The sequence below is a fragment of the Achroia grisella genome, unplaced genomic scaffold (genome assembly GCF_030625045.1).
Source record: "Achroia grisella isolate CSIRO2021 unplaced genomic scaffold, CSIRO_AGI_Agris_v1 utg157, whole genome shotgun sequence".
NCBI classification, from domain to species: Eukaryota; Metazoa; Arthropoda; class Insecta; order Lepidoptera; family Pyralidae; genus Achroia; species Achroia grisella.
Genome location: NW_026712653.1, coordinates 1890756 through 1904467, shown reverse-complemented (window position 1 = coordinate 1904467; position 13712 = coordinate 1890756). Strand labels below are relative to the sequence as shown.

General features: G+C 33.7%; 1 protein-coding gene across 2 annotated transcripts in view; it reads left to right on the top strand.

Moving 5' to 3' along the window:
• LOC131840993 (TNF receptor-associated factor 4) overlaps positions 1-13712 on the top strand; it is a 116179-nt gene that overhangs the window by 66308 nt on the left and 36159 nt on the right. Inside the window, exon 1 of one of the 2 annotated variants that reach the window (XM_059189217.1) lies at positions 10954-11228. The exons of the other annotated variant lie outside the window; for it this stretch is intronic. Coding sequence (XP_059045200.1) covers positions 11031-11228 — 198 coding nt within the window. The 5' untranslated portion in view covers positions 10954-11030. Of the gene's footprint in view, positions 1-10953; positions 11229-13712 lie in introns of those variants that run through there. 2 annotated transcript variants of the gene reach the window in all.

Sequence of the window (13712 nt, the reverse complement as noted above, 5' to 3'; positions counted from 1 at the left end):
ATGATGGATTAGAATAGAACATTTAAAAGATTTTCACTTTGTTAAAGATTAACATTAAAATGTGAAAGTCCAGTAGCGTAACCATCAGTATGTAACTACCAACACATTTGGCTTATCACAAATTATAGTTGAAAACTTATGAGCTGTCAAAGGTAAGAAGTAACGAGTGACAGCACTAATAAATGTGTCACTGGCTTTATTTTATTTTTATTTTGTTTCCAGCCATCAATGTCGCTTCACTATTCCATGATTTAAAAGTTCTATGCCCTTTCTTTGTTTCGAATTTTCAAATTAGGAACATTGTGTATGACGCAATCTATTTTGTAGTTTGAGAGATAAAATGCTTTTTATATATCTATTTGCGTTATAGGAATTTATTTCACTAATGCTGCGTAGAAATATTTGAAGTGTTATCAGTTGTTTTTATAATTAATGCGCCTATTTGAAATATTTTAGACCAGTGTCTTAAGAATATGGATATTACGTTATGCATAAATAAACATTGTTTGATGTCTAAGTAAGTACCTAACTTAAATTTAAGTACAATGCTTTAAATAATTGTGGTTCATTGTAGTCCTTAAGAAGTAATAGGAACCTTCATTACTTAATGAGATAATTATAAATTTTATAGCAAATATTGTTTTTATTTATGGCTATTCTATTCCTCTATTGAAATACGTAATTTAAAATTGACTTTGTAAAGTAAACATGCAGGCAATATTGTATTTTTATTAAGAAAAATGTAGTGTTACAACATAAAATACCTAATAAATTTGAGTTGATTATTAAAATATTCAAACTTTTCTATAACCGATTCATCTTACTTCATACTTATGTGAATGGATGAATGTTTGTTACTCTTTCATGCAAAAACTACGGAATGGATTTTAATGAAATTTTACAATAATATAATTTATACATCAGAATAATACATATGCTATAAATTTGCGCTGTACACGTAGTTGCTCAATATATTCAAGAGATTATAATTAACTGTTTATTGGATCTACAATAACAATATAAGCACATATGACACAAGCTCCTGGTGTACTCATGAACGTTTGAAAATAGAACGTGTTTACCATAGACAAAAGGGGGTTAAATTTACAAATCGTCATAACGCGCGATAATGCGTTCCCAACTGACAGCTGATTAATGAACGCCGCCATTTTGATTTTTGTTTTCACTCGATATTCAGGCGGGAATTCTGTGCTGTAATTAATGATATCTAAATTGGTAGTTAACGTGGGGTTAATTTTGTTTACGTATTTGTATGTAAAATGTTACACTTGAGAATATTAACGCGAATTTATGTTCATATGGTGCTTTCTTTGTTGTCTTTGACATAATAAATACGTGATGTCATATACGCTAATACACCTCGTCATAAACTGTCTGTTTATGTTGAGATTACATAAAAACGGCTTGAGAAATTAGGATGAAATTTTCTTAGCGTATACTGGTAAATATGGATCAACATATAGGATACAGAAAGTTGAAAAATGTGTTAAGGTTTAAACTCCTTACCTAATACATTTTATAGCTTTATTTATGGGAACAAATTAATTTTGAAAATAATTTCAATACCTATTAGATAGCATCATATAATGTTTTTTTTACATAGATTGTATAATACTTATGGTTGAAAAAATAAATAATTTGGTTAACTAATAAACATATTCAAATATATAAAATAAAAATTGCTTATGTGTAATTAAAATAAGGGTGTGTGGGTGTGTAAAACGCTGATGAAAATTGTTTGATATTAAATTAATTTATTCATCATATAATAATAATAATAATAATCTCAGGACAATTCACACAGCGCCATCTAGACCCAAGTCAAGCTAGCTGGAGCTTGTGTTATGGGTACTAGATAACTGATATATATACATAGATATTTTTTTTTTGTATATACATACATATTATACATAGAAAACACCCAGACCGATACAAACAATCATACTCATGAATACAAATGTTTGTGCCGTGCGAGGAATCGAACCCGCGACCATCGGTCGTAAAGCGGTGTGCTTGACCGCTAGACCACCGAGGTCGTCATAAGAAAAGAAATCATAAGAAGAGAATAAGAAATATAAAAGTATATTTATAGAAAGTGGTATTCCATTATCCACGTAAAAACTACATGAGCAGTTTATTCACATGTTAGTAGAACATGATATACATACCAATTTTATCACAAGTATTATAGAAACGAATGGCCAACTATTTTCATAACTACCATTTTAGGAAATCTCTTTTTGGTCAATTACAATAACTGTAAATAAGATGACAACAGTCAAAGTGGTATATACCCAAAATGAACAAATATTTCCATTTAAAACATCACACTGCGCCACAAATTCACATATTAACTTTTAATGTGTTAAATAATTATGTCAGTTATATATTTAAAAAAAAAAATGGCGAAAACGTTCCGTTATATTTGCAATATTAAATCGGATTCATTTCCATAGTCGAGCCAAAGCTATAATGCTAAATATAGGCATGTCGAATTGTAATTTCCCATAACTGACTCGAGTTTATTGTGTGCATACAAATCACCTACAGCTAAAAAGAATTTATTGTTCAGACTTTGGTTGTAAAAGCGACTTAGGTGGGTGTAACGAAAGTTAAATGAGTTATTTATTTCAGTATGACACAGAGAAAGATATATAATATATAATAAAGATTATATTACTTAGTAGATATATCTTACTAATATAATGAACGCGGAACTTTGTGAGTATGGATGGATAGATGTTTGTTACTCTTTCACGCAAAAACTACGGAACGGATTTTCATGAAACTTTAAAAAAATATAGTTTATACATCAGAATAAAACATAGGCTATCACGCGAGTGAAACCGCGAGCACAGTTATTTTAGAAATATAGTAGAGATTTTTTACAGAAGCTACAAATTTCATGCGGATATAATCGCGGTCACAGCTAGTAATAAATAAAATGGAGTGATTTTTCACAAACTTCGGAAATGTCTTTGTATAAAAATCAAATTAAATTTAATGAGGTTTTTATATATAATTTATTTGCCATTATATAAAAATATGACGTAGAAATGGTAAACAAGCTGTAGGACCACCTGATGATGAAAGGTATATTAAGGTTTCTTAAGGGTCGACGTCCCGCACGTGACACCCCTGGTGTTTCAGCCGTCCGGCTATACCTACGGTAACCGTTTACCGTCAATTTGTCACCTATGAAGTATAAAAACAAGCATAAGATCAATGACTGACTCATAAAATAATAAACAGCTTAGAATAAAAAAATATTATGCGCCCAGCGGAAGTTCAAAAAAACTTCTTCACTTCAATCACGTATGAGCAGTTGGCGCGTGACCACGTCCGTCATTACGCGAGACAATCAAAAAACAAAATGGCGCCAATGAGGTCATATTTTAATAAGTTATTCCAGGTAGACGCGTGCATCGCGCACACGACTCTACCGATTAGGTAATCGATTATTTGTAAATAATAGTTTTCATGCCGGAGTTGATTTTATTTTTGAATGCGACACACGACACGTGTAGTTTTTTTGTACGATTGGAATAGCAAATAACTCGACTTATTTGATTAGGTGCCTGTACAAATAAATAGCCCTATGAATATCACAAAATACACTCTGGTACCCGTAACTCTAATATGATGCTATTTGTGACTAAGGTAAGCTAATATGCTAGAATGCAAAAATAAAGAATGGCAACCCTCAAATTATAACACTACGTTGCTTATAAACTGAACGTCTAAATATCCCTTTAGGTTTGTAGATGTTCGAAATACGAAATTGCCTTTTTACAATATTTTTATACAGCAAAAACATTTTGAGCTATTATTGGACCATCTGCCGTAACTGCAAGAACCCAAATCTTAAAAGGAACACAATTTAACACCATATGTGTCACGGATCGGGGCTGTAAAAAATAAAAATAGATTTGGCAAAATGACCCCGTCCCTCCCACGTGGCGGCGGTATTTGACCGCCATACTTTTAGGGTGTCAAAGACCATATGAATAAACATCCGACACTTAAATCAGTTTTGTTTCGGTTATTAGGTTTTACTGACTTTGTACAAAGTCAATAGGATGACTGTAGCAGGTGCTTGCCTCGCGTGCTGTCTGAGTCAGTATTTTACTAATATTACACGCGAAAGTTTCTGAGTATGGATGGATGTTCATTATTTTAAGCAAACCTTTCTGATTTTGATGAAATTTTAATATAGCTAATACCTCACGCAAGTGAAACCGCAAACACGCTAGTTTAGAGATATAGCACAGATATTTTATATATAAATTTTCATTTAATAATTGGTTATAATGTGACGAATTGATCAATGAAAATAGTTTATAGTCAGTCCATATATATATTTATAGTCGGTCCAAAGCCTTACTCGATAAAAGGCTATCCAAAACTAACTATATTATCATACTATGTATTCGTACCAGTAGTTCCTGAGATTAGAGCGATTAACCAAACAAAGAAAGAAACAAACTCTTGAGTTTTATATTAGTATAGATAGAAAAACCTTCTTTAATTTGTAAATCCTTTATATTAAAACTATTGAGGTTTTCTTTTATTGGATGACAATACTATTCCATATAGTGCACCCGCCTGCTCTAACGGTATATACTAGCGGTGGATGATAGGATGAGAATGAGGCCAGGTCTGTTAGCCCACCGTTGATTTCCATGGACCGCGTGGAGGTCGACCAAATATGAGGTCCAAGTATATTCAAAAGCATTTTTATATACCCACTTATAGCTAGAGAATAGTCCAAACGAACTTATCAGCTTTATAAATGAGCATAGATTAACAATAGGGGTAAAATAACAATTTCCTGTCCAATGCAACTATTTTAAATACACTTAACAATAATAATTTATTTGGTAACACAAATTAAACGTTAAGTAAGTGTAATTAAAAGAAACCATTATGTTCATCCCACTTTATTGTTGCACGTGAGTTTTTTAATGGGGTATATGGGGTGACTCGCTATTTATGGGAATGGTGATAAATTTTTTAAACAATAAAGGTTGTCCGGGTGTGGGAAAACTAAATACGTGGTAATTCCACGGGGCTGTATCGATGTGTACAGTTTATTGTCTTGTCTTACTCCATCTAACTTATGGTCTGGGATGTAGCTAAAATTTATATAAATATTATTATACAGAGGTAAAGTTTGTGTTTGGATGTTCGGAGATACCGATAGATACCACTTATACGTTTATGAAAATTCTTTATCATTCACGCAATTTTTTTTTTAGAGGAAGGTATAGGAATGGTGCTCCCGCCTGCGCTAACGGTTTACGCTGGCGGAGCATCAGTGGAGGATGATAGGATGAGCATGATGTCAGATCAATTAGCCCAACGTGACAAATTCACTGGGAATTTATGACGATGGTTTCCTGGGGGAACCGCGTGGAGGACGACCTTATATGGTACTTTGCAAGCAATCGCGCTATTGCCATTAGGAGCTATTGCCAGTTTGCACTTAACGTCAATAAATATTGTATTTCTTTCTAAGTATCTACCTATTGGGCTTACCTAAATTATGTATGTATTTTTAATTAAACGTAATTACTAAATAAGTTGATTATTAATGAGAGACTGTTAATTAAATTGCAAACAAAGCACAAATTAAGTAAGTCATATGAACAGTTATATAGTAAATTAGCTCTTATCTATACAAGGAGGCTTCTGCGCTTCAAGGAGGAACTTGAATGGCCTTGGCTAGAGCCAAGCGTGTAGACAGTTAGACACCCAAACGAGATATATTCTGAAACAGAGTCCAAAATACAATACAACGCTCTTACATTACAATGCTCTTATCAACGAGTTCGTTTACACAAACTATCACCTCTTATTTCTCCTCCTTCCAAATATCTTTTTGGGAAAACAGAAAACCTATGTCCATCTTTGTAATACAGTCTATTTTCATTAAAATTAGTTCAGCCGTTTAATCGTAAAAAGGAAATAGACAGCCAGAATGTTTCCAATATTATAAATATTAGTATGAATGGATGAAATAAATATGTATAAGTTATTATGAAAATATTTAGAGCTTGTCAAAATTATTAAGGGTGAAATTAGGTAATCAATTTTAATTTTCAGACGAAAATTTAATAAGTCTCCGAGTCATCTCGTCTCAAATTATAATGTCGTCACAATATCCAAATCACGTAATTAGCTCTAAACAAAAGGCGCGGTTATTTTACGGTGTCGGAAAATAATTTACGAGCGCCCCAAAATAGTCCGCCTCACACAATGACTACGGCGAACGAAGGCTAATTTCGTACAAGTATTACAGCTTCCAAATTATTGTAACCGTCACTAAGGATCATTTGGGGAGAGTGCGTTAACTTTATACTAATTTCTTAGTTTTTTTAGATGTACGTAATCGTTTGCTATATTATCAGCATGTTTTAACGTGACACCCTATACTGGAGAAGGTTTTGGAGAGCCGCCTTAGGTGGTACGGTCACGTCATGCGTCAATTATCAGATTAAATGACAAGAACAGTACTTGACATGAGTGCCCAGTTCAGAAGACGCGGCAGATCCCTCCTCACATGGCTGTCAGATATCCATGGTGATTTGAGAAAGACTTAAGAAATGCCGAATTAACACCTCTGGCAACACAGGACAGAATGGGACTAAAGTCAGGCAAAAAAAGAAGGTGTAATGTATTGTGAGTTGGACTCTATTATTTACACTTAGTCTCTCACATGGACCGTTGTGTAGAGCTGAGACTATTAAAGTAGTCAGCCGCCTATTAAAGTTCTTCCCAGTAGCACAGAAGCCTCCTGGTCTCATCAGGCTACACGGAGCGACCTCACTTTTCCGAGGGTTCGTGCGCATTGCAAGCACTCCAGGATTACGTGAGCGGCCATTTCATCGGCTTCACAGCGATTCTATTAATATCTTCTTCTGAAATTAATATTAAAATAAATTAAACAAAAAACACGTTACCTTTGAAAATTACAATTTCAGTCAATTATTAATCATAAAAAGAACTCATTAGAAACTTCATCTAGCAACCATTATGTGCACACCTCTCATCTGTGACGCAATATTCATGCCACAAAGGACTGTCCCCAGCAAACTCCGGGAACAAAAGCATGGGTAACTCGGTCGGTACAAAGGGAAGGGTTGTTGATGCTCTGGAACAATACCGGGTAGTAATAACCCGTTTTTGTTGCGTATTCGTTAAAACATCTAAAGTACCACATACATACACTGTATTTTTAATTGAGAATTTCAGTAAAATACCTATATATGTAAACTAGCTACTACCTGCAACTTTGTCTGCTTTATTTTGAGATATAAAAACCTATGTAATTCATAGTAGAGACAGATTGTAAAAAGGTAACAAACAGACAAAGACACTTTAGCATTTCTGATATTAGTATGGATTCCTTAGAGTAGCTATTTTTTTTATTTTATTAACTTTGTGATGTATGTATTATTAGACTGCATGTTTTTATATGTCTTTTTAGTATATATTTGCTAAAAAATGTATTTTAGTATATTTTTTAGCCTTCTTTTCTTTGAGTTATGTAATATTATCTTACCTATGATTTGGGTCAAAATGGCCTAATATGAGAACTTGTCTAGAATTTATTTATTTAAAATATGTGCCCACAAGTTAAAGTAAGATTTTAACTACTTTTACTCAACTATTTTTTTCCACCATCTCTTTTAAAACAAAGCCCTACAGGGTGGCACTTAGGCGTGCGCTGCGGGCGGCAGCTGCGCGCGCACGTGGCCCCCGGAAGTTGGGACATGCAGCGAATCCTGCGCGCACCATTGTTTCGGATTCGCGCCCCAGTGGGCCCCGACCATTTAGACCTGGTGCACACTGTATATATATAAATATATATTCTTTTTTTTTGCTTTATTTATAAAAATAAGTACATTTATTATTATTCAATAACTGCAGAACAGTTTGTTGGCAAGATATACTACAGCTTCTCCAGATATCTCGACTTTGGTGGGACGTCCCGATTTTTAAATCGAAATTTATTGTCCCGCGCGGGACAGCCAGATTAGCGGATAACTCGAGCAATACATTATATAGTTTTTGCACTTAAAAATTTCCATAATCCCGACTTGGGAAAAAAACTGGTTACGCTGATATATATATATATTATAGTGGATGACGATGGAATGGTACAACCGGCTGAACTAACGGTTTACGCTGGTGGGGCATCAGTGTAGGACGATACATGAGGTCAGGTCAGTTAGCTCATTCTAACAAATTCACCAGGAATTCATCATGATGGTTTCCAGGGGGACCGCGTGGAGGTCAACATGGTACATTGCTAGCAATGGGTCTTTAGTTCATATTACCTACAATCCAACAATCCCCTTTCCCTCTTGCACCCTTTATTTAAACATTTAAATTTGAAAGAAAATACAATAAAGTAAATTAAAAAATGTAAGTGCTAATGCTAAAATAAGGTTTTTCAAGAAGGGTATATTAAGGTTTTTTAAGGATCGGCAACGCGCATGTGACACCCCTGGTTCCTCAGGCGTCCATAGGCTATGGTAACCGTTTACCATCAGATGGGCCGTATGCTATTTAGTCACGTAGGTGGTATAAAAAAAACGCAAAAGTACTTGTAGGTGTAGATATCTCTATCTATTTATATAATCTATATAAGTACTTATCATAAGAACGGTACTAAATAATAGCAGCTGTATGTTATCGTTTGCTTCTTTTTTAACCCATTCATTTATGGTTAGCGTAATATGTTTTTCCCCTCCATTCATGTTCGCAGTTATCTTGTTGTTCACTCTCTTTCTTGCCATAAAGAAAGTGGCCGAAAAAGAGATGGAGTCTCACCATTTCTTTTTCGGTATGCAAGATGTCACAGTCCATCCATTTCTTTTTCGGCCTTAATCTGCCCTTATAACTATGTCGCTGTATGTAGGAGTTGGCCTTCAGCCCCTCCATAAGTGCTTCCGCAGGTTTGGAGTGCTATCTGCACTCGCCCCCTAACGTCCGATGAAGTTGTAAAGGCCAGTTGCGGCCAACAGCATTAGAGTAGTGCGAAAACAAAATGTATGGAGGATATAATTTTGAAAAACCAATATTAAAGAGTCGCATGTGTGTTCTTTCATTTGAACTTACATTGAATTTGTACCAAGGTATGCGCCTTCTTGATCTATTATATTTTGCAAGGATTCCGACAAGGACCGAGCTGGGGGTTGGGGTGGCACCCTCGGCGTGTCACGTGCAGTTTTCTGTATTCATATGACGTAAATAATCCCAAGCATTTACATCCTAAGACGAGGAGCAATCCCATTTCAATAATATTACATTTTACCGCGGTGCCGCGATGGTTTAGTGGTTTATAAATTTGCTTTACTGTCTGGTGATAGAGGGTTCGATAATACAAGCTTGATTTCATGACAAACAATTGTATTCCTGATAATATATTATATGTTAGTAGGTAATTACTTACTTATTATTACTATAATTTTGGTGTTTTCTGTATATTTATTTATTTATTATAACTGACTAGCTATTCGCTCCGGCTTCGCACGGGTGTACATGTAATATATATAAAAACCTTACTCATGAATCACTCTATCTATTAAAAAAATCTGCTTCAAAATCCGTTGCGTAGCTTTAAAGATTTAAGCATATATAGGGACGGACAGACAGCGACAGCGACTTTGTTATATACTATGTATGATAAACATACTTAAACATATTTTTTATGCGTATAGAATAAATTCTGCTTAATGTGAGATTAAATGGCGCTTGAGAATTGTCGGGACTAAGTACAACTGATTGTTTTTTTTTATTTGTTTTCAGTTTTTTTTATACATGAATATTTGGATTTATATATTCTTCGGCTCCCAATGCGATTCGATACAGCCGAAGTTTAAAATAGAAGTTTAACTGTAGGACTACTGTATTGTTTTCATAATTACATATATATTATGTATAAAATATTACATAGACTTAATTTAGTTTAGAGTTTACTTTTATATTCACTATTCAATTGCAATCTATAACTACAGAACACGTAATCTACCTATTTACGTATTATCACCTACCTGTTATCTTGATTAGGTATTCAAAACCTGATAAATATATAAATACTTATTAAGTACTTCGTAATAAAAATATTTCTTATTAAAAATAAAACACATTATCCGGTTTAACAATGAAGTATATAAATAAATAAGTCAATATAATTATTTAAAGACTATTTAATAACATTTATTTATAGATATATATATATATGTAAATAATATATGATAGCTATTTATAAATAGTATAAGTATGTAATATTATATTATCTGTGGTATATATATATAATAGTAATAAATGCTAATACAGAACAGAATCAGGCGATATCATTTGCGCATAGGTCACTGCAAATAGCGAATAAATAAACAAAAGAAAATTCACTGAACCCTGCACATTTACACACACAGCACCGTCGCGACTAGGGTTGCCAACTTTTTTTGACAAAAAATAAACGTATAAACTGGTTTGGAGAGGAAAAGATATAGTATTAGGAAAAAAAAGTATTTTTCAAATTGTATGTTTTTATAGCTTTAAAAACTTTTTTTTTGTGTGTTTTTAACATTAGAGCTATGACAAATGTCACAACTCACAATTGACATCTATTTCGTTCAGTAATTATAAATCGTTTTAAACATTTCGTTCAGTAATTAGAAATCGGTAAGTACCCATAACGAGTATTTTGTTTTTCGCATCACAGTAAAGGTTGACAATAAAGTATTTTATTTGTTTGTAAAAGTTTAAAGTATGATTACTAAAATAAAGTAGGATACGCTATTATAAAGTATGGTTGGCAACCCTAACCGCGACTCCCTGCACCGTCCCCCACCATAACTTAGGCTTGCGTCGCCCTCGGTGATTGCCACAGAAATCTTGCGTTCTCACATTTGACCGCGGTCCGTGCCGGCGAGCGTACGTGTCGCTCCAACTTACCGGGTTCAGTGAACGAGTGTTTGTGCATATGGACAGTCGAGATGGTGAGGAGCTTATCGCAGTGGACGAAGACCCTCAGCTTCCCAGCGAGGTTGTCTCCCAACCGCACGTCTAAGGAGAGCGTGGTGAACGTCCAGCCAATATTCCCTGGAGTGTCCCCGACCCCGAGCGCTTCGTCGATCCCTCAGGGTTCGGAGAAAACAATATCACCGATTCCGATCACGGAGATCAGCCAAATTGTAAGTAGGGGGGCGCCTTTCGAGGGAATTTTGTGTAATGAGACAGAAAGGGAGTTGCAGTGAGTACCTACAACTGCACTTGTGTCCGTGTTTTGAATATGAAATGGTTGATTATTTTAGAAAACTCACACTTTATTGATTTGTTATTAACATTTTCTGTGGTGTGGTGTAACCCATTACGTTTTATAAAAGGATCAGTCATTATATATTCTATAGGACCGCTATATAGAAATTTAAAATATTGAGTAATAACTTAAAATATTGTGTATAAATCTAATGTCTTGTTTGAGAGTAATAATTAACACATTTTATTTTATAAATTTAATTAGCAAAATTTCTTATTAAATGCTATTGTAATAACGCCAAGTTGAAGTTCCTGTTTACGCAACATGCTGATTCCCTTACGAAAACGTACCAAACTTTCATGGATCTCTTGATAATTGGCTTGAAACCTTTTACTATTCGACTGCAAACACCGTCTTTGTTTACAAATAATGATCCACAGAGTTAACTGATTGTCTTATCCGAATAAGGGACGGAACAGTTATGGCCTCTTTCCCAGCTTATACGTGTTCAAAATTTGAACAAGATATTGTGACCATATTAACCATTCATTAAGTTCAACTTTATTACTGAAAGGAAATGGATTAAAAACGTGTCTGGTTTCCGTCGTATATGGTGACCAGCGGAACGGTCAATGGACTGTGAAGTATTATAGATCGAAGCGTCCGTATTGGTGATGTATACATTATAATGTTGCACGCAGGCCGTGGACACGCAAACGAGTATTGCGAGCGAGAAAGACGAATGTTATGGTAGGCGGGAGCCGGTGCGCCCGCGCAGATGAACCGTTATGTCCCCCTTGCACTCACCTTGCCAAGGCCGCGAGATGCGAGTTTTTGCAAAGCATGAAAGCATATGACTTTCACCTCTTGAGATGCCTTTCTAAACGCTGAAGTCTGTTTTTAGCGTCAGCATAGGTTTTTAAAAACAACAAGGTCCAAACAGGTAAAACTTTTACACTCACAATAATGAAATTCAAGGATTCAGTCAAGTCAAATTCTATATATAGTATATTCTTTTATACCTTTTTCTACGAATATAAAATAAGTTAATTAACGTTTACAAGTAATTTGTTATGTTGTATTTATGAGAATGTAGAAAAAGGTAGCTATAGAAGGTACCCATATTCTTCATTTATGGGCATAATGTGTTTATTATAATATATAACATCATTAATTTATATTATTTAAAATTTAATTACCTGATTAAAATATCTGTAATATGTATAATCAACAATCAGTTTTGTTTTCTCAAAATTATATGTTATCATATTTTTGATTGACAAGAAATACTTAAAGGAATGCATTATAAGCTATATTTTTGTGCAATTACAAAATCAAAACAAAAGAATTTATAATATTCATAATGTTTTTTATAATACATTCCATAATTATTTTATTGTTTATTTTCTAGAAATGTATATATTAAGTAATATTACTTTTTTCACCATGAAACCAGCTTGCAATAGGTAATAATTATTTTATATGTACAAGGTGAATTTTTTAAAGAAAACGATAATTTAATAAATCTAATTTATTTGTACATTTATACACTGCGCATATTAGAAATGAAATAACATTAATTGACTAGCAATTTCTGTATATACGTGTGTCTGGTTAATTTCTATAAATTTGTTTACATAATAATTCTTCCGCCAACTCCAATGACACATCTATACAAAAAATGAAATTTATCTAAATAAAACATGATATTTCACAAATTATAAACATGCATGTTATTAAAGTGACATTTAAGCACATCACTAATACACTTTAGTAATATACATAAATGACAATGATGGAACACAGTAAATTACTGTGACGAATACTCCTTCATTCGCGAGAGTCGGAAGAAAAAAGTTCTTATTGTCCCTTAAATACAAAATGTTAACGGCCACATGACCTCATCGTGTTGTAAATTAAAAAACTCGTAATAAAATAAAATTTCATCGTAAAGAAAGCCATCAATGTGTGTTCGGCCATTTTGAATTTATTGCGCGCGCGTCGGCGTATTTTGACGGATCCTAAATTTAAAAAGTCATTTGTCGTCGCACGTCATTTATTGGCGGTAAATAAGGCTGTATATGAATTCCTTCGTCCGCATTGGAATGTTATGGTGCACAGATTGCAAATGATTGCGGCATACATTGTCTCCGTTATTAGCTTACGGCGAAGATGCGTGTTTGCAATATTACAATGTTGCTTTGAATTTCAACCTTTTTAGTTAGCAACGTACATCATAAATGACATAAATGTACAATGTTATACTGGAAATTATATTTCAATTATTTTTATATACATATATCGTATATGTTATGAAAGGCTTGTAAAAATGTTTTAACTAAACCATTGAGTACAGTCAGTTAAAAAGTATAAGAATCAACTGTACAATAAATATTTTAGTATAAACAAAGTCTAAGAC